At 45.8% G+C, this 16,251-nt stretch overlaps 2 protein-coding genes across 2 annotated transcripts; both read left to right on the top strand.

Moving 5' to 3' along the window:
• Positions 1–4,644: 4,644 nt before the first annotated feature.
• On the top strand, positions 4,645–5,232 carry LOC147987451 (uncharacterized). The gene has a single exon (XM_087540344.1). It carries the CDS (start codon positions 4,645–4,647, stop codon positions 5,230–5,232), a length of 588 nt encoding a protein of 195 aa, XP_087396470.1.
• Positions 5,233–6,887: 1,655 nt separating this feature from the next.
• LOC147987450 (uncharacterized) lies at positions 6,888–7,936 on the top strand. Its single transcript, XM_087542380.1, has one exon. The coding sequence runs from the start codon at positions 7,331–7,333 to the stop codon at positions 7,934–7,936; it is 606 nt and encodes a 201-aa protein (XP_087398506.1). The 5' UTR covers positions 6,888–7,330.
• The last annotated feature ends 8,315 nt before the right edge of the window (positions 7,937–16,251 follow it).

Here is a 16,251-nt window from a genome sequence, read left to right as displayed (position 1 = left end):
GATGGGGTTCATGTGAAGTGATATTCATGATGAGATGTGACTGGCAATGTAGTAAATAGGACCAACATAGTTTCATGAAATACCTAGGCAAAATAGTATAAATGGTGGCAAGGTACAGTGTTACCATCATGGGAGAGCACACTAGTGGGCCATTCGATCAGGCTCAAAGAGATCAACCACCTTTTTATTACTACTAGCTTACATGCGCAGCCACAACTACTACGTGATCTAACTTGGTTTAGTAGATATGTAGGTGGGATGGGCACTATCAGAGTTAAGGGAAACTCTTCTGTAAGACCTCATCACAATCTCCCAATTTCCGTACAATTGAGTGTGGGAGCTACAAAGTGATGATTGTGTCTTGTGGGGAACATGCACCAATCTCTGCAGACTATATAAAACTCATTGATTAGCCGTGTCCCTGGTTACAGACAACTTGAGCAGCTAGAAGTGGAAATGTTGAGAGATATCATTACATTTAATAAATTTGAGCGGGATAATCAACAAAGGGAATTGATTGAATTGGTGGTGCCCAATTAAATCATATAATATTTGCCGACATAGCACAATCTTTTGATAGTAGGATAAATTTTGATTTATGCAAGATATTAATTTAGTACCACTGCACAAGCCAACATGCATGTATGATAGGTATTTTATAACACCTTAGATATGACTTGGCAGTACATTCAATGTATTGACCTATATGGCTGCAAAGTTTTATGTTACAGATTTTCCAGACGAAGAGTAAGGATACAAAATAGGGTTATGAGGTTTAAACTCAACTTTGTCATTGACGTTGATGGGACTCCGCATCTTTATTGTTGTTTTTGTTGTGTATTCTAGCCCTAGGGCTATCAGGTAATAAATAGTTAAATACTATGGATTGACATTACATTTCATGTGATTTTGTGGTATTTCATCGAGTATTGTGTGTGCTAGCTACCGATTCAAAGACAGCACAGCAGATCACAAGAGATTCGGATCCTTATTGGAAGCGGGTCGTTAGAAGACAGATCCAGCAAGCCATGCTACCATGGCGTCCGACACCGTGCCCCATGCGAGCACAATGCCTCAGTTCGGTCGGATCGTCCCGCGGCAGCCGTCGATGAGCGGGCAAATGGAAGGAGAGGCCCCACCGACGACGATGCCGGTCAGGCCTCTCCATGCGGCGCCTGATGTAGACTCGGCTAGACGATGAGTCGCTGGTTGGTCCGGTCCTTCACGGTACTTGCAAAATATCAATGAACAGCAGCAACCGTCGCAGAAAAAAAACAGACCGACGTAGAAGAAGAAAAGCCTTTGGATAAAAACGATATAGCAAGAAGCCAAACGAGTAGACTTGTACCGAATATTGATACAAGACCAACACAGGAACAGCAGCAACGAAACCTTAGGAACCGCAAAAACGCATCGTTGGTGCCCCTCGCCGTGAGGCGTTTTCTGGTATTTTTTATTCAACTCCCAACTAATCTGGGTACAAGACTCAGGACGCTGCCTTTTATACCCTAGACACCAGCCGTAAGGGCCTAAATTACTAACTGTCTCGAACTAATTCGGAGGTTCCCTCCTTTTACATCTCGGAGAGAAAGAAAAAAACAAGCTAACTAGCACAACCTGTACGTGGACCCTCCTATTCTGAAGTACTCCCTCTGTCTTATAATATAAGAGCATTTTTTAACAGTAGTGTAGTGTTAAAAATGCTCTTATATTATGAAACGAAGGGAGTAATATTCTTTAATTAGAAAGCTACTTAATCAACCGGCCACGCTGATCACACATGACTAATTTAAAATAAAAGAATTGTTGGCGCCACCTCCTTGTAGCGCGGCTTCTTCTCTTCCTCTAGATTGCCTCACACAACTCTCTCATCTCTCTCAAGAACACACCATGAAAAGGCTCAAAGAAAACACACACGCGTGCATACTTCACCATGGAGAAATTAGCTTTGCCTCTTTCCTCCCAGTGAGACACACATATGCTACATCTTTTCTGCTGGCCCTCTTGGCCACAAACTTTCTCATTAACTCAGTGCAACACTTATATACACAAGAGAGGTTGGCTGACTTGCCAAGCCAGCCACCATACCCGGGCACACTAACCACTAACCCATGTACTCACGCACTAACTTGGCCGGCACACTCGACCACTAAATAACTCACCCATGATCCAAATGACCCGGCCGGCATGCACATGCACATGGCTAGCTAACAAACTACATGCGTGACTACATCAACTAACTAATCTGACCCACTACTAGCTTGCATGCACACACATGATCATATCTTTATGTGAGTACACTGCCGCAGCCTAGTATATGGACACGACTACATGCATGACTCAAGAAAAACCAAGAAATAATCTAAATCTAGCACTAATAACAAGATTTTAGTTCTAACATTCACCTCCCTAATCTTGTTAACTTATTTCTCTCTTGAAGCCTGTGGTCGTCGTTGTCGTCGGTGCAACACGTAGATGACCGCCAATGCCATCTTGTCACGCCGATTGTCACCGTCACCGCTGGCCTCGATGAGAACCACACCTTCTACGCCTTCACCACGAGCGCACCGCCGTGGCACACTCGCTGCCGCATGTTTGTCACCGGTGCCGCAACTTGCCGATGACTTGTTCGTCACCGGTGACGCAACTCGCCGGTGAGCCGCCTCCATGTTGTCGATGATGACGCACCTTGTCGATGACTCGGACATGGAACTCGTTGTGGCAATGGCCTCCGCTTCATGGCCATCACCTCCTTGCCGCCGGTGACACAACTTACCGGACAACATACCTTTCTCCATCGCTCATGACGCAGCTCGACGATGAGGGAGACACACACCGGCCACTAGCAGCATCACACCGCCAATGACCTCCATCTTGCGCCGACGACCTCCACGTCACATGAAGTCCGCCGCGTCGCCATCACCGCCTCGGATCGACAAGGCTCTGATGCCAATTGTTGGCGCCGCCTCCTTGCAGCGCCGCTTCTTCTCTTCCTCTAGGTTGCCTCACACAACTCTCTCATCTCTCTCAAGAACACACCATAAAAAAGCTCAAAGAAAACACACGCGCGCACACACTTCACCATGGAGAAACTAGCTTTGCCTCTTTCCTCCCAGTGAGACAAACATATGCTACATCTTTTCTGCTGGCCCTCTCGGCCACAAACTTTCTCATTGACTCAGTGCAACACTTATATACACAAGAGAGGTTGGCTGACTTGCCAAGCCAGCCGCCATACCCGGGCACACTAACCACTAACCCATGTACTCACGCACTAACTTGGCCGGCACACTCGGCCACTAACCAACTCACCCATGATCCAAATGACACGGCCGGCATGCACATGCACATGGCTAGCTAACAAACTACATGCGTGACTACATCAACTAACTAATTTGACCCACTACTAGCTTGCATGCACACACATGATCTCATCTTTATGTGAGTACACTGCCGCAGCCTAGTATATGGACAGGACTACATGCATGACTCAAGGAAAAACAAGAAATAATCTAAACCTGGCACTAATAACAAGATTAGTTCTAACAAGAACTACTTATTTGCTTGCATGCTTGAAACTACTTCACCGGACATGAAATACTACCAATATTACTGCACTTCGGAGGGGTTCTGAAGTTTGGCTTCACCGTGTCCTTCTTCGGCTCCATCGGCGAAACCTCAAAGAAGAAAGAGCCAAGCTGTAGCACAGTCGGAAGATTAGAATCTGAAGCATCTGATATACTTGCGTCAAAACAAATGGTTGTGCTTGTCTTTTGTTCAACACTTGGAGTCACCCAAGTAAACCTACGGCATTGGTGCACACATCAGCGCCTGACATCGGCGGCAGGAGTGAAGGGAGGGACAAAAGGGGAGGGTTGGCCGGCGGTAGGGTTTCTCTGAGCTGCTCACAGGAGTGACGTGGGAGGGAGGGGAGTATCGTATGACCTTGATATCTATAACTTAGTCGTGACGGCGGCTCGTTCTGGTGGTGGTAGTTGTCGTTCAGTGGCCTCTGAGTCTATGTAATTTTTGTTATGTTTGAGATGCTTTGTACTTTCGATGCACTTTTATAATAGATCTGGATCCTTTTTGCAAAAAATATAACTTAGCTGAAAAGCTATATTTTTATACTTGAAATACTATGGAAAGAAGTCAATGCATGTAGAGTACAGAATGGAGCATGTACAGGTAAACTGCAGTAAAAAATAATCTGACATTTGTGGTCTCTACGTATTGTGACATATTTCATTTACATTACGGTTACTTGTTAGCTAATTTGTTGTTTTTCCCAGCTTAAAGATCATACAGTATTATTTTCCAACCAAATTTGGCCCGTAACCCCTAAGGTATCTAGTACTCCCTCTGTAAACTAATATAAAAGCGTTTAGATTACTAGTAATCTAAACGCTTTTATATTAGTTTACAGAGGGAATACTAGATAGCCCCGTTCCGATTAGGATTTGTTGTCAACTGTGCGCCGCCAAACGATTCAGATACGGAAAGCCGCGCGTGTCCGGCTAGAGCACGAGCCCTACTCTTCTCCGTAACGCAGAACAAAGGCCGTCCTCTCCAATACTATATAGTCCTCAACTACTTCCCAAACACCGCATATCGATCCAGCACTCGCCATTGTTCCTCGACACCATGGCCCAAGACGGAGAAAGCAAGTGCTTCCCGTTATGCATGATCGTAATAGCGATAGGCCTCATGGCAGGTTTTTTGTATTTTCTTGTGTGGGAAAACAATAGGCTAGGTGACACCAAGTACACGGTGACAATCACCAGCGTCGACGGCCTGGACCCGGCGCTGGATCTCCATAGCGACCGGCGGGCGCTCAGTCCGGTGTTCGGCATCAACGTGCACATCGACAACACCCACAACCAGATCGTCGAGAAGTGTGTCGGTGGCGTCGGCTCCTCGGCGATCGTGTCATACGGGGATGCGCTGCTCGCCAAGGGCACCGCGCCGTGGTTCTGCGTGCAGACAACGAAGGTGGGAGAGGCTGCTACCAAGGCGTGGGGCTTGAACGTGCAGCTGCCCCACTTCCTGCGGGACCGGCTGGCCGGCGAGCTGGAGAGGGGCCAGGCGGTGGTGGACGTGGCGGTGCGGACTCCCGCGGGTGCTGGCTGTTACATAAACAGATGCCTGGACACGGTGCTTGTCTGCAAGGCCAAGATCGGAGGAGGTCCATCCCCGTGTTTTCGTGCCACGACTGTCAGCGGCACGACATGAAACAGATAGTTAATCAGTGTCTTGGTTTTCATTTTATTTTTATTTAGGAGGATAGCGTGGAGCCTCGATGTGAATCTTTGTTTTCAGTCAAAAGGTACATATGTCTTATAGTGGTATCTGAATTTTGTATTTCCAGCCCAAGAACTGTGTTTTATAGTGGATCTGAATGTATATTTTCTACTACCGAGTACTGTGCTCCATATATAGTGGATCCAAACTTTATTCTTCCAGTGAAGATGATTATAGTGGTTGATACGGAGTTGATTGCGATAAGTGTATGACATACTACAATCTAGTTGTCCGACTACTTTTTGAGTTTTGGAGTTACTAGATTTCTAGTTTGACATAAAAAAAATATGTATTACTTATAAAAGTGCACATACTATCTTTTCTAAACAAACCGCACAAGACGTATACGGACTCATCACCACCACATGATTAGGCCCACAAAACTCAATTCAATAGCTAGCTTTAACCTAATGTGTTCTCCGGTGTGCACTTAGTAGCTTACATTGCTTGAACATACTCCAACGCAGAGGAAAATACAGAACTTCAGACTCCATGTCTGCAACCCATACAATCATGTAAGGCACGCAAAAAAAAATCATCACAATTGGATCCCCCAATCTAAACCTCGGCGACTCCCCGTCTTGCGTCACCACAATATTAGAAGCCGCATTTCAGGACAATAATAGCTCCCTTGCCGCACGGCAGCACCGTCGCCTTTCTGGACGGCGACCTTGCCGCCCGACAGCACCGCCGCCTTCCTCGACGATGCCCTCGTCGCCCTGTACCGCGTCGTCAAGTGAGCTGCCATTCCTCCATCACCTCCTCATCCTTGCCGCGAGGCAGCACTTCCTAAACGGTGAACTTGCCACCCAGGAGCACTGTCTACTTCCTGAACGGCGTCCTCACCGCCCTGCGATGCGCCATCAAGTGGGCGGTCATTCCTCGGTCACCTCATTGCTGACAGGTCATCAGCGCCATGCACTGACGTCGCCATCCTATGAAAATCGTGAACCAATACTATGTTTTCTTTAACATCATGGTGACGTCACACATTGGTGCTTAAGTGCATCTCCAACGACGACCCGCAAATTTCCTCCGTATCTGTCCGCGATCAGTCCGCGGACATGGATGCTGGAGACCGCCATTCAACGCTATCATGTATAAGTCCGCCAGTAAATTCAAATATACTCTGATCCACACAACGCGCCTGATCACACCAACGCTGGATCGCATGCCCAATCTGTCATGGTTTTGTCATGGCGCTTATCCTAGTGTGAGGACTTAGACGCGAGGCCATCGCAATGGTGATTAGCTTGTCGGGGTTGAGCGGGTCGAGAGACGCGAGATTACGCAGGTTTGGCCCCTCAAGGTGGAGATAAAAGTCTACTCCTGCTTGTGTTGCTTATTGCTTGAGTATCGATTACAAGGGAGCGGAATCACTTGACCTAGCTATCGATTGATTGTAACTTGACATATTCTATGCTGGGGACTCGTCTTTATATACAGGTCGAGACCTCCGGCTTACAAGAGTCCGGGTCGGGTCACGATCCGTGACCGATCCTAACTTCAAGTCGCCTTGCCTCCAACGACAAGGCATCTTGACAGGAAAAATAAAAGTTAGACACCATGTCATCCATTACGTACATAAGATACTACGTAACAACCAGCCCGTAGATGTAGCATTGCTCTCGACAGTGTAGTTCGAATGAATGCGGACGGTTTGTGGGAGCCTTGCTTAAACGTATGCAAGCACGATTTGCACACATGCTTTTGTTGCGTTTTTGTTTTTTTGCACATGCGGTGACTAAGTCGTGCCTTCCCCATGTGATGGGGCTTTGTAACATGAATCCCGACTGAAATCTACCGGCGAGAACACAAACGATTGACACACGGAAAGCCGTACGTGTCCAGCAAGAACACGAACCCTTCTCTTCTCCGAATCTAAAAAAAAAACATCTCTTCTCCGTAACGCAAGACAAAGGCCCTCCTCTCTCTCCTCTCCAATAATAGTGGTATAAGTTCCCCAACTACTTACCAAACACCGCATATCGATCGAGCTCACGTCATTGTGACATTGTTCCTCGACGCCATGGCCCAAGAGGAAAGCAAGTGCGCGAAGTGGACGTTCAATTTATGCATAGGCGCAATAGTGCTAGGGATCATGATAGGTTCAGTATATCTTCTTGTGTGGATAATCACGGCGAGAGCTGACACTAAGTATACGGTGAACATCACCAGCGTCCACGGCCTGGACCCGGCCCAGGATCTCCATAGCGACCGGCAGGCGCTCAGCCCGGTGTTCGGCATCACCGTGCAAATCGACAACACCCACAACAAGCTTACCGGGGAGTGCGTCGGCGGCGACGGCTCCTCCGTGGTCGTATCGTACGGGGACGCGCTCCTTGGCAAGGGCATGGTGCCGGGGTTCTGCGTGCAGCCAACAAGGGTCGGAGAGGCCGCGTCCAAGGCCTGGGGCATGAACGAGCAGATGCCCCACTTCCTGCGGTACCGGCTGGCCGGCGAGCTGGAGAGGGGCCAGGCGGTGGTGGACGTGGTGGTGCGGACTCCCGGGGGCGGGGGGTGTTACATAAACAGATGCGTGGACACGGTGCTTGTCTGCAAGGCCAAGATCGGAGGGGGTCCATCCCCGTGTTTTCTTGCTAGGACAGTCAGCGGCACGACTGGGAATAGATAGTTTAGCGCGTTGGTTTTTATTTTATTCTTATTTAGGACAGCATGAAGCCAGCATGCGAATTCTTGTTTCTCAATCAAGAAGTATATAGTGGATGATCTCAATTTTGTATTTTTCTACCAAGAACTGTGCTTTATAGTGGATCTAACTTTTATCCTTCCTGTCAAGATGATTTATAATAGATACTGAGTTGATTGCAATAAGTGCATGACGTCTATATCTATACCTAAAAAAAAGTGATAATCAACATTTTACCTTTTTTAAGAACAAGGCTATTTTTAGTTTATAGCATGGCAATTTTTCAGTTTAGTGGCGCCTTGGAAAATTTTAAGTTTTATTGCCATGGCAATTTCTACTTTTTGTTTATCCATGGCAAATTTACATTTTCTTGCCATGGCAAAAATATTCTTTACATGCATGTCAAAATTTTACTTTAGTCGATCATGGCAAATTAAATTTAATTTTCAAATTCTGCCATGGTAAATTCACCTTCATTGACATGGCTAATTTACCTAAATCATCGTGGCAAACTTTAACTTTTATTGCCATGGAAATTTCTACTTTTTATTTTTCCATTGAAAAATTACATTTTTTTTACCATGGCAAAATTATCTATACCGCCATGGCAAAATTACTTTTTAGATACATATCAAAATTTCACTTTAGTCGGTGATGGCAAATTAAATTCACTTCTATTCTGCCATGGCAAATTCATCTACATTGACATGCCAAATTTACCAAAATCACCAACGCATTTTTTACTCTATTCCATAATCTGTCCTAAAATTCTATATTACTAATAAACAGTATAACGCAGCTAGTTACGCACTTCCTCAGCGATTTCACGTTTTTTGCCGTTGGATCGCGGTACTGGACGTTCCAGATCACAGTAGCCGGGCCGCTTCTTTTGTTGCTTCGTCTAGGGCGATGTCCATAGTTTCTACAAATATTTACAACATGGCAATTATTATTCAAACATGATAGATGGATATATTAGTGCCAAACGTAGAACTAGCTACCTAATCATAGTAAGCTATCGGGAGGGGGTATATATCGACAACGACGACACTACATCTATGTCCCTCGACGACCCTCGTTCCCGATAAAAAAAATAGGAAGAAGAAGAAAAATAAGAGGAGAAGAAAGAATAGAGGAGAAGATCTCCTCTATTCTTTCTTCTCCTCTTTTTTTCTTCTTCCTCTTCTTTTTTTATCCTCTTCTTCCTCTCATGTTCGATAGGATCGCCGAGGGGTCGGGAGGTTGCGTAGTGTCTCAGGATTCAACAAAACCATGTCTTCATCATTAGGCGAAAGTAACATGTGCATGATGGTACGAAGCTCTTCAAAGTTGTTCTGGAACGGACTCCCAGATAGGATAATCCGCCTTTTGGTACAAAGTTCAGCAAGAGCCTTCCGAATATCGCTATTTGGAAGGCCTTTGCTGAATTGGTACCAAAAGGCGGATTATTCTATCCGGGACTCCATTCCAAAACAACTTTGCAGAACTTCGTACCAACATGCCCTGGTTACTTCCGGCTAATGATGAAGGCATGGATTTCTTCAATACTTTGACACTAGGAAACCTCTCTCGACCCCTCGGCGATCCTCGACCCCTCGAACCCTCGACGACCCTGGAACCCTCGACCCCTAGACGACCCTCTTCTTCCTCTCATGTTCAAGAGGATCGCCGAGGGGTCGGGAGGTTGCCTAGTGTCAAAGGATTCAACAAAACCATGTCTTCATCATTAGGCGAAAGTAACATGTGCATGATGGTACGAAGCTCTTCAAAGTTGTTCTGGAACGGAGTCCCAGATAGGATAATTCGCTTTTTGGCACAAAGTTCAGCAAGAGCCTTCCGAATATCGCTATTTGGAAGGCCTTTGCTGAATTCGTACCAAAAAGCGGATAATTCTATCCGGGACTCCATTCCAGAATAACTTTGCAGAACTTCGTACCAACATGCCCTGGTTACTTCCGGCTAATGATGAAGGCATGGATTTCTTCAATACTTTGACACTAGGAAACCTCTCTCGACCCCTCACCGATCCTTGACCCCTCGAACCCTCAACGACCCTGAAACCCTCGACCCTTGACCCCTTAACGACCCTCGACCCCCTACCCTAGCTAGTTCCCGACCCTCGACCAATAGAGGAGAAGAAGAAAGGAATAGCTAGAGGAGAAGATCGAAGAAAAAAAGAAGAAAAAAAAGAGGAGAAGAAGAAAGGAATAGTGGAGAAGAAGAGAAAATAGAATATTTTCTCTTCTTCTCCACTATTCCTTTCTTCTTCTCCTCTTCTTTTTCTTCTTTTTTCTTCTTCTTATTTATTTCTCCTCTTCTTTTCCTCTCCTCTTCTTCTTTCTTTCCTCTTCTTATTTTCTTCTTTCCTATCCTTCTTTTTCTAAAATTGTAACTTTTGCATATATAAAACTTTTCTAAAATTGTAACTTTCTATATAAAACTTTCCTATCGGGAAGGGGAGAAGATCGAAGAAAAAAAAGAAGAAAAAAAAGAGGAGAAGAAGAAAGGAATAGAGGAGAAGAAGAAAAAATAGAATTTTTTTCTATTTTTTCTTCTTCTCCTCTTCCTTTTCTTCCTCTCCTCTTCTTCTCCTTTTTCCTCTTCTTTTTTTCTCCTCTTCTTCCCGACCCTCGCCCCCTCGAACACTTGGCGACCCTCGACCCTCTACCCTAGCTAGTTCCCGACCCTCGCCCCCTCGATCCCTCGAACACTCGGCAACCCTCGACCCTCGACCCTCGGCGACCCCCTCCCCCCATGATGTCGAAGTTATCGGGGAGGGGGTATATCGACCCCCCTCATGTCGAAGTTATCTGGTACACACATATACATACAGACACATATACACTACACACATGCATACATACACATACATACACATACATATACATATCTGCATGCACACACATATACACTGCACACATATACACTGCACACACATACACATACATACACATATATATACACTACACACATGCATACATATATCTCAAAAAAATTAACAGAGGCGGGCGGCGGCGCGGCAAGCGGAGCGCGGCCAGGCGGCGGCGGCGAACCAGCGGCGGCGCGGCAAGCGAAGCATGTACGGGCAGAGCACGGCGGGCAGCGGCGTCGGGGCGCGGCAAGAGCACGGCGGGCAACGGCGTCGGGGCGCGGCTGGCGGCGGTGGCAGGGCGCGGCGGGGGGAGAGGAGGAGAGGAGGGGAACGGCACGGTGGCTCACAGTGGGAGCGGGCCGGGAAGGCGTCGGGGTAGGGCTCGACGGCGGCGGCGAGGACGGCGAAGTGGAGCAGCCTGACGGCGTCGGGGCAGGGCTCGGCGGTGGCGGAGGCGATGATGAGGGGCAGGGCTCGGCGGCGGCGACGGCGACGAGGAGGACGAGCAGCCTGGCGGCGTCGGCGATGGGGAATGGAGTAGTTGGCGAAAATTTCGCAAGGGTTGTATATATAGCCAGAGCAATGGTCCCGGTTCGTGGCACCAACCGTGACCAATGCCCCCCTTTACTCCCGGTTGGTGCCACCAATCGGGACCAAAGGCCGCTGCTTCCCGCCCTTTGGGCTGCTGAAAATTGGCCTTTGGTCCCGGTTCATGGCACCAACCGGGACCAAAGGGGGGCATTGGTCACGGTTGGTGCCACGAACCGGGACCAATGCCCCCTTTAGTCCCAGTTGGTGCCTCCAACCGGGACCAATGCCCTTGTGCTGCCCCGCGCCCATAAGTTTAGTCTCACATCGCTAGTTGACAGCGCCCAACACCAGTTTATAAGGTCTGCTGCCTCCTCCCTCTTGAACTCCTCTGAACAGCAGGCCTATGGGCCTAATTTGACACTGCTTTGCCTGTGGGCCTATTGGGCCTTCTGCGGGCCTGAATCCTGGCCCATGTAGGGTTTCTAGTCGTATTCAGGCCGTGGATGCCCAGTAGGTGGCATTTTTTTTGGTTTTTTCTTTTTTATTTCTATATTTTTTTGGTTTTTTATTTTTTTATTTCTACTTAAAACTAAATACTTACAGTTTTTTAGTGATTTCTTTTTGCTTTTAGGTCACAAAAATTATAAACTTTCTGTTAGTGCCATTAGTTTTAAATTTTAAATAGTTTAAATTTGAATTTTTAAAAATTTGTGTGAATCACTAGTTTATGAATAACTTTACTATAAAATTAGAATTTTTTTCTATTTATTTTTTATTTCTACTTAAAACTAAATACTTACAGTTTTTTAGTGATTTCTTTTTTGCTTTTAGATCACAAAAATTATAAACTTTCTGTTAGTGCCATTAGTTTTAAATTTTAAATAGTTTAAATTTGAATTTTTAAAAATTTGTGTGAATCACTAGTTTATGAATAACTTTACTATAAAATTAGAATTTTTTCTATTTATTTTTTATTTCTACTTAAAACTAAATACTCACAGTTTTTTAGTGATTTCTTTTTGCTTTTAGGTCACAAAAATTATAAACTTTCTGTTAGTGCCATTAGTTTTAAATTTTAAATAGTTTAAATTTGAATTTTTAAAAATTTGTGTGAATCACTAGTTTATGAATAACTTTACTATAAAATTAGAATTTTTTTCTATTTATTTTTTATTTCTACTTAAAACTAAATACTTAAAGCATTTCAAAATGAACTCTGAAAAGGTTGAAAGTTGGCATGGTCTCATCATTTCACCCACATAGCATGTTCCAAAAAGTAGAGAGGGTTACGACAAAAACTTGATGCACTTCGTGTACAAAATGGACAATCACTTTCGAAGTATCAAAGTTTCGAACCATAAGACATGAAAGCATTTCAAATGAACTCTGAAAAAGTTGAAAGTTGGGATGGTATCATAATTTCACCCACATAGCATTTGCTTATTGCGGAAGAAAGTCTTCACTTTTTCTTCGCTTGTGTCATTTGCTTATTGCGCCGTAACCATGGATAATCTTCATTGTTTATCAGGATGCTTGGGTCAGCCTTGACATTGAAGGGAGGAATTTCATGAAACTTTTCATAATTTTCAGACATGTCTGTCTTGCCGTTCACTCCCAGGATGTCCCTTTTTCCTGAAAGAACTATGTGGCGCTTTGGCTCATCGTATGATGTATTCGCTTCCTTATCTTTTCTTTTTCTCGGTTTGGTAGACATGTCCTTCACATAGATAACCTGTGCCACATCATTGGCTAGGACGAACGGTTCGTCAGTGTACCCAAGATTTTTCAGATCCACTGTTGTCATTCCGTACTGTGGGTCTACCTATACCCCGCCGCCTAACAGATTGACCCATTTGCACTTAAACAAAGGGACCTTAAAATCAGGTCCGTAGTCAAATTCCCATATGTCCACTATGTAACCATAATATGTGTCCTTTCCGCTCTCGGTTGCTGCATCAAAGCGGACACCGCTGTTTTGGTTGGTGCTCTTTTGATCTTGGGCGATCGTGTAAAATGTATTCCCATTTATCTCGTATCCTTTGTAAGTCAATACAGTCAAAGATGGTCCCCTGGACAACAAGTACAACTCATCACAAACAGTGTTGTCACCTCTGAGACGTGTTTCCAACCAACTGCTGAAAGTCCTGATGTGTTCACATGTAATCCAGTCGTCGCACTGCTCTGGGTGTTTGGAGCGCAGACTGTTCTTGTGTTCATCGACATACGGGGTCACCAAGGTAGAGTTCTGTAGAACTGTGTAGTGTGCTTGAGACCAAGAATATCCGTCCCTGCATATTATTGAGTCTCTTCCCAGAGTGCCTTTTCCAGTCAGTCTCCCCTCATACCGCGATTTAGGGAGACCTATCTTGTTAAGGCCAGGAATGAAGTCAACACAAAACCCGATAACATCCTCTGTTTGATGGCCCAGGGAGATGCTTCCTTCTGGCCTAGCGCGGTTACGGACATATTTCTTTAGGACTCCCATGAACCTCTCAAAAGGGAACATATTGTGTAGAAATACGGGCCCCAGGATGACAATCTCGTCGACTAGATGAACTAGGACGTGCGTCATGATATTGAAGAAGGATGGTGGGAACACCACCTCGAAACTGACAAGATATTGCGCCACATCACTCCTTAGCCTTGGTACGATTTCTGGATCGATCACCTTCTGAGAGATTGCATTGAGGAATGCACATAGATTCACAATGGCTAATCGAACGTTTTCCGGTAGAAGCCCCCTCAATGCAACCAGAAGCAGTTGTGTCATAATCACGTGGCAGTCATGAGACTTTAGGTTCTGAAACTTTTTCTCTGGCATATTTATTATTCCCTTTATATTCGACGAGAAGCCAGTCGTGACCTTCATACTGAGCAGGCATTCAAAGAAGATTTCTTTCTCTTCTTTCGTAAGAGCGTAGCTGGCAGGACCTTTATACTGCTTCGGAGGCATGCCGTCTTTTTCGTGCAAACGTTGCAGGTCCTCTCGTGCCTCGGGTGTATCTTTTGTCTTCCCATACACGCCCAAGAAGCCTAGCAGGTTCACGCAAAGGTTCTTCGTCACGTGCATCACGTCGATTGAGGAGCGGACCTCTAGGTCTTTCCAGTAGGGTAGGTCCCAAAATATAGATTTCTTCTTCCACATGGGTGCGTGTCCCTCAGCGTCATTCGGAACAGCTAGTCCACCGGGACCCTTTCCAAAGATTACGTAGTGTAAATCATTGACCATAGCAAGCACGTGAACACCGGTGCGCATGGCGGGCTTCTTCCGGTGATCTGCCTCGCCTTTGAAATGCTTGCCTTTCTTTCGACATTGATGGTTGGTCGGAAGAAATCGACGATGGCCCAGGTACACATTCTTCCTGCATTTGTCCAGGTATATACTTTCAGTGTCATCTAAACAGTGCGTGCATGCATGGTATCCTTTGTTTGTCTGTCCTGAAAGGTTACTGAGAGCGGGCCAATCGTTGATGGTCACGAACAGCAACGCCTTAAGGTTAAATTCCTCCTGTCTGTGCTCATCCCACGTACGTACACCGTTTCCATTCCACAGCTGTAAAAGTTCTTCAACTAATGGCCTTAGGTACACATCAATTTCGTTGCCGGGTTGCTTAGGGCCTTGGATGAGAACTGGCATCATAATGAACTTCCGCTTCATGCACATCCAAGGAGGAAGGTTATACATACATAGAGTCACGGGCCAGGTGCTGTGATTGCTGCTCTGCTCCCCGAAAGGATTAATGCCATCCGCGCTTAAAGCAAACCATACATTCCTTGGGTCCTTTGCAAACTCATCCCAGTACTTTCTCTCGATTTTTCTCCACTGCGACCCGTCAGCGGGTGCTCTCAACTTCCATCTTTCTTTCGGTTCTCACTGTGCCATCGCATCAACTTGGCATGCTCTTCGTTTCTGAACAGACGTTTCAACCGTGGTATTATAGGAGCAAACCACATCACCTTCGCAGGAACCCTCTTCCTGACGGGCTCGCCGTCAACATCACCAGGGTCATCTCGTCTGATCTTATACCGCAACGCACCGCATACCGGGCATGCGTTCAGATCCATGTATGCACCGCGGTAGAGGATGCAGTCATTAGGGCATGCATGTATCTTCTCCACCTCCAATCCTAGAGGGCATGATGAGGACATCAATACCATTGTTACACCCACAGCCCCTACTGTTACATATACTGGACCAATTACTAGAGCTCGCGCACGCCAATTAAATTACCAGGTACTTTCGTTTCTTGGTAATGATTCTAATGTTCATGAGATTATGATGCTGCCTAAATTGGATACATTTGTTTTGCTTTCAAATGAAGGGCCTAGCTTGGAGAAGGATGAACATTGGAGCAAGAACACGCATGAAGTTGATGGCATGCGCAAGGGGATCAAGAACGGAGTTACAAGTGATGATTTCAGGACTTTGAAGCCGCCATAAGGAGTGCATGAAGCCATGGACGAAATATACAAGATGCCACTTCATAATATTCGTCCATAGGCTATTCTAGGTGCTGCGTCACCTTATTAATGGGCCAGGCCCATGTAATTTCGAAATACTTAAGTATAGGCTATTTTTAGAGTCCGTATGTGTGGGGAAACAAGAGTTAGGGTTGGTTTCGGACCCCACCCTCAAGGGCCACGAAATTCCCCTCTCTTCCTCCATATATACAGCCCTTAGGGCGTCGTTTAGACTTTGGGTTTTGTTTAGATTGAAAGTTCGCCATAGCTGCAACTTCGCGTACTTCGTTTGTGTCCAACGACCAGACCAAGACGTCACAGAACCCCACCTTGATCAATAAAGCTTTCATCTTATATTCGCAATATCCAGATTGCAATCTCAGTTTCTTGCTTGTTCTTCGTTTGCTCGCAGGAAACAGGCCCTCGTGGTCAGGTT

The sequence above is a fragment of the Triticum urartu genome, chromosome 2A (assembly GCF_056163025.1).
Source record: "Triticum urartu cultivar PI428250 chromosome 2A, HENAU_Tu73, whole genome shotgun sequence".
NCBI classification, from domain to species: Eukaryota; Viridiplantae; Streptophyta; class Magnoliopsida; order Poales; family Poaceae; genus Triticum; species Triticum urartu.
The sequence above is the reverse complement of the archived record's forward strand: the minus strand, read 5'-3'. Positions and strand labels throughout refer to the sequence as shown.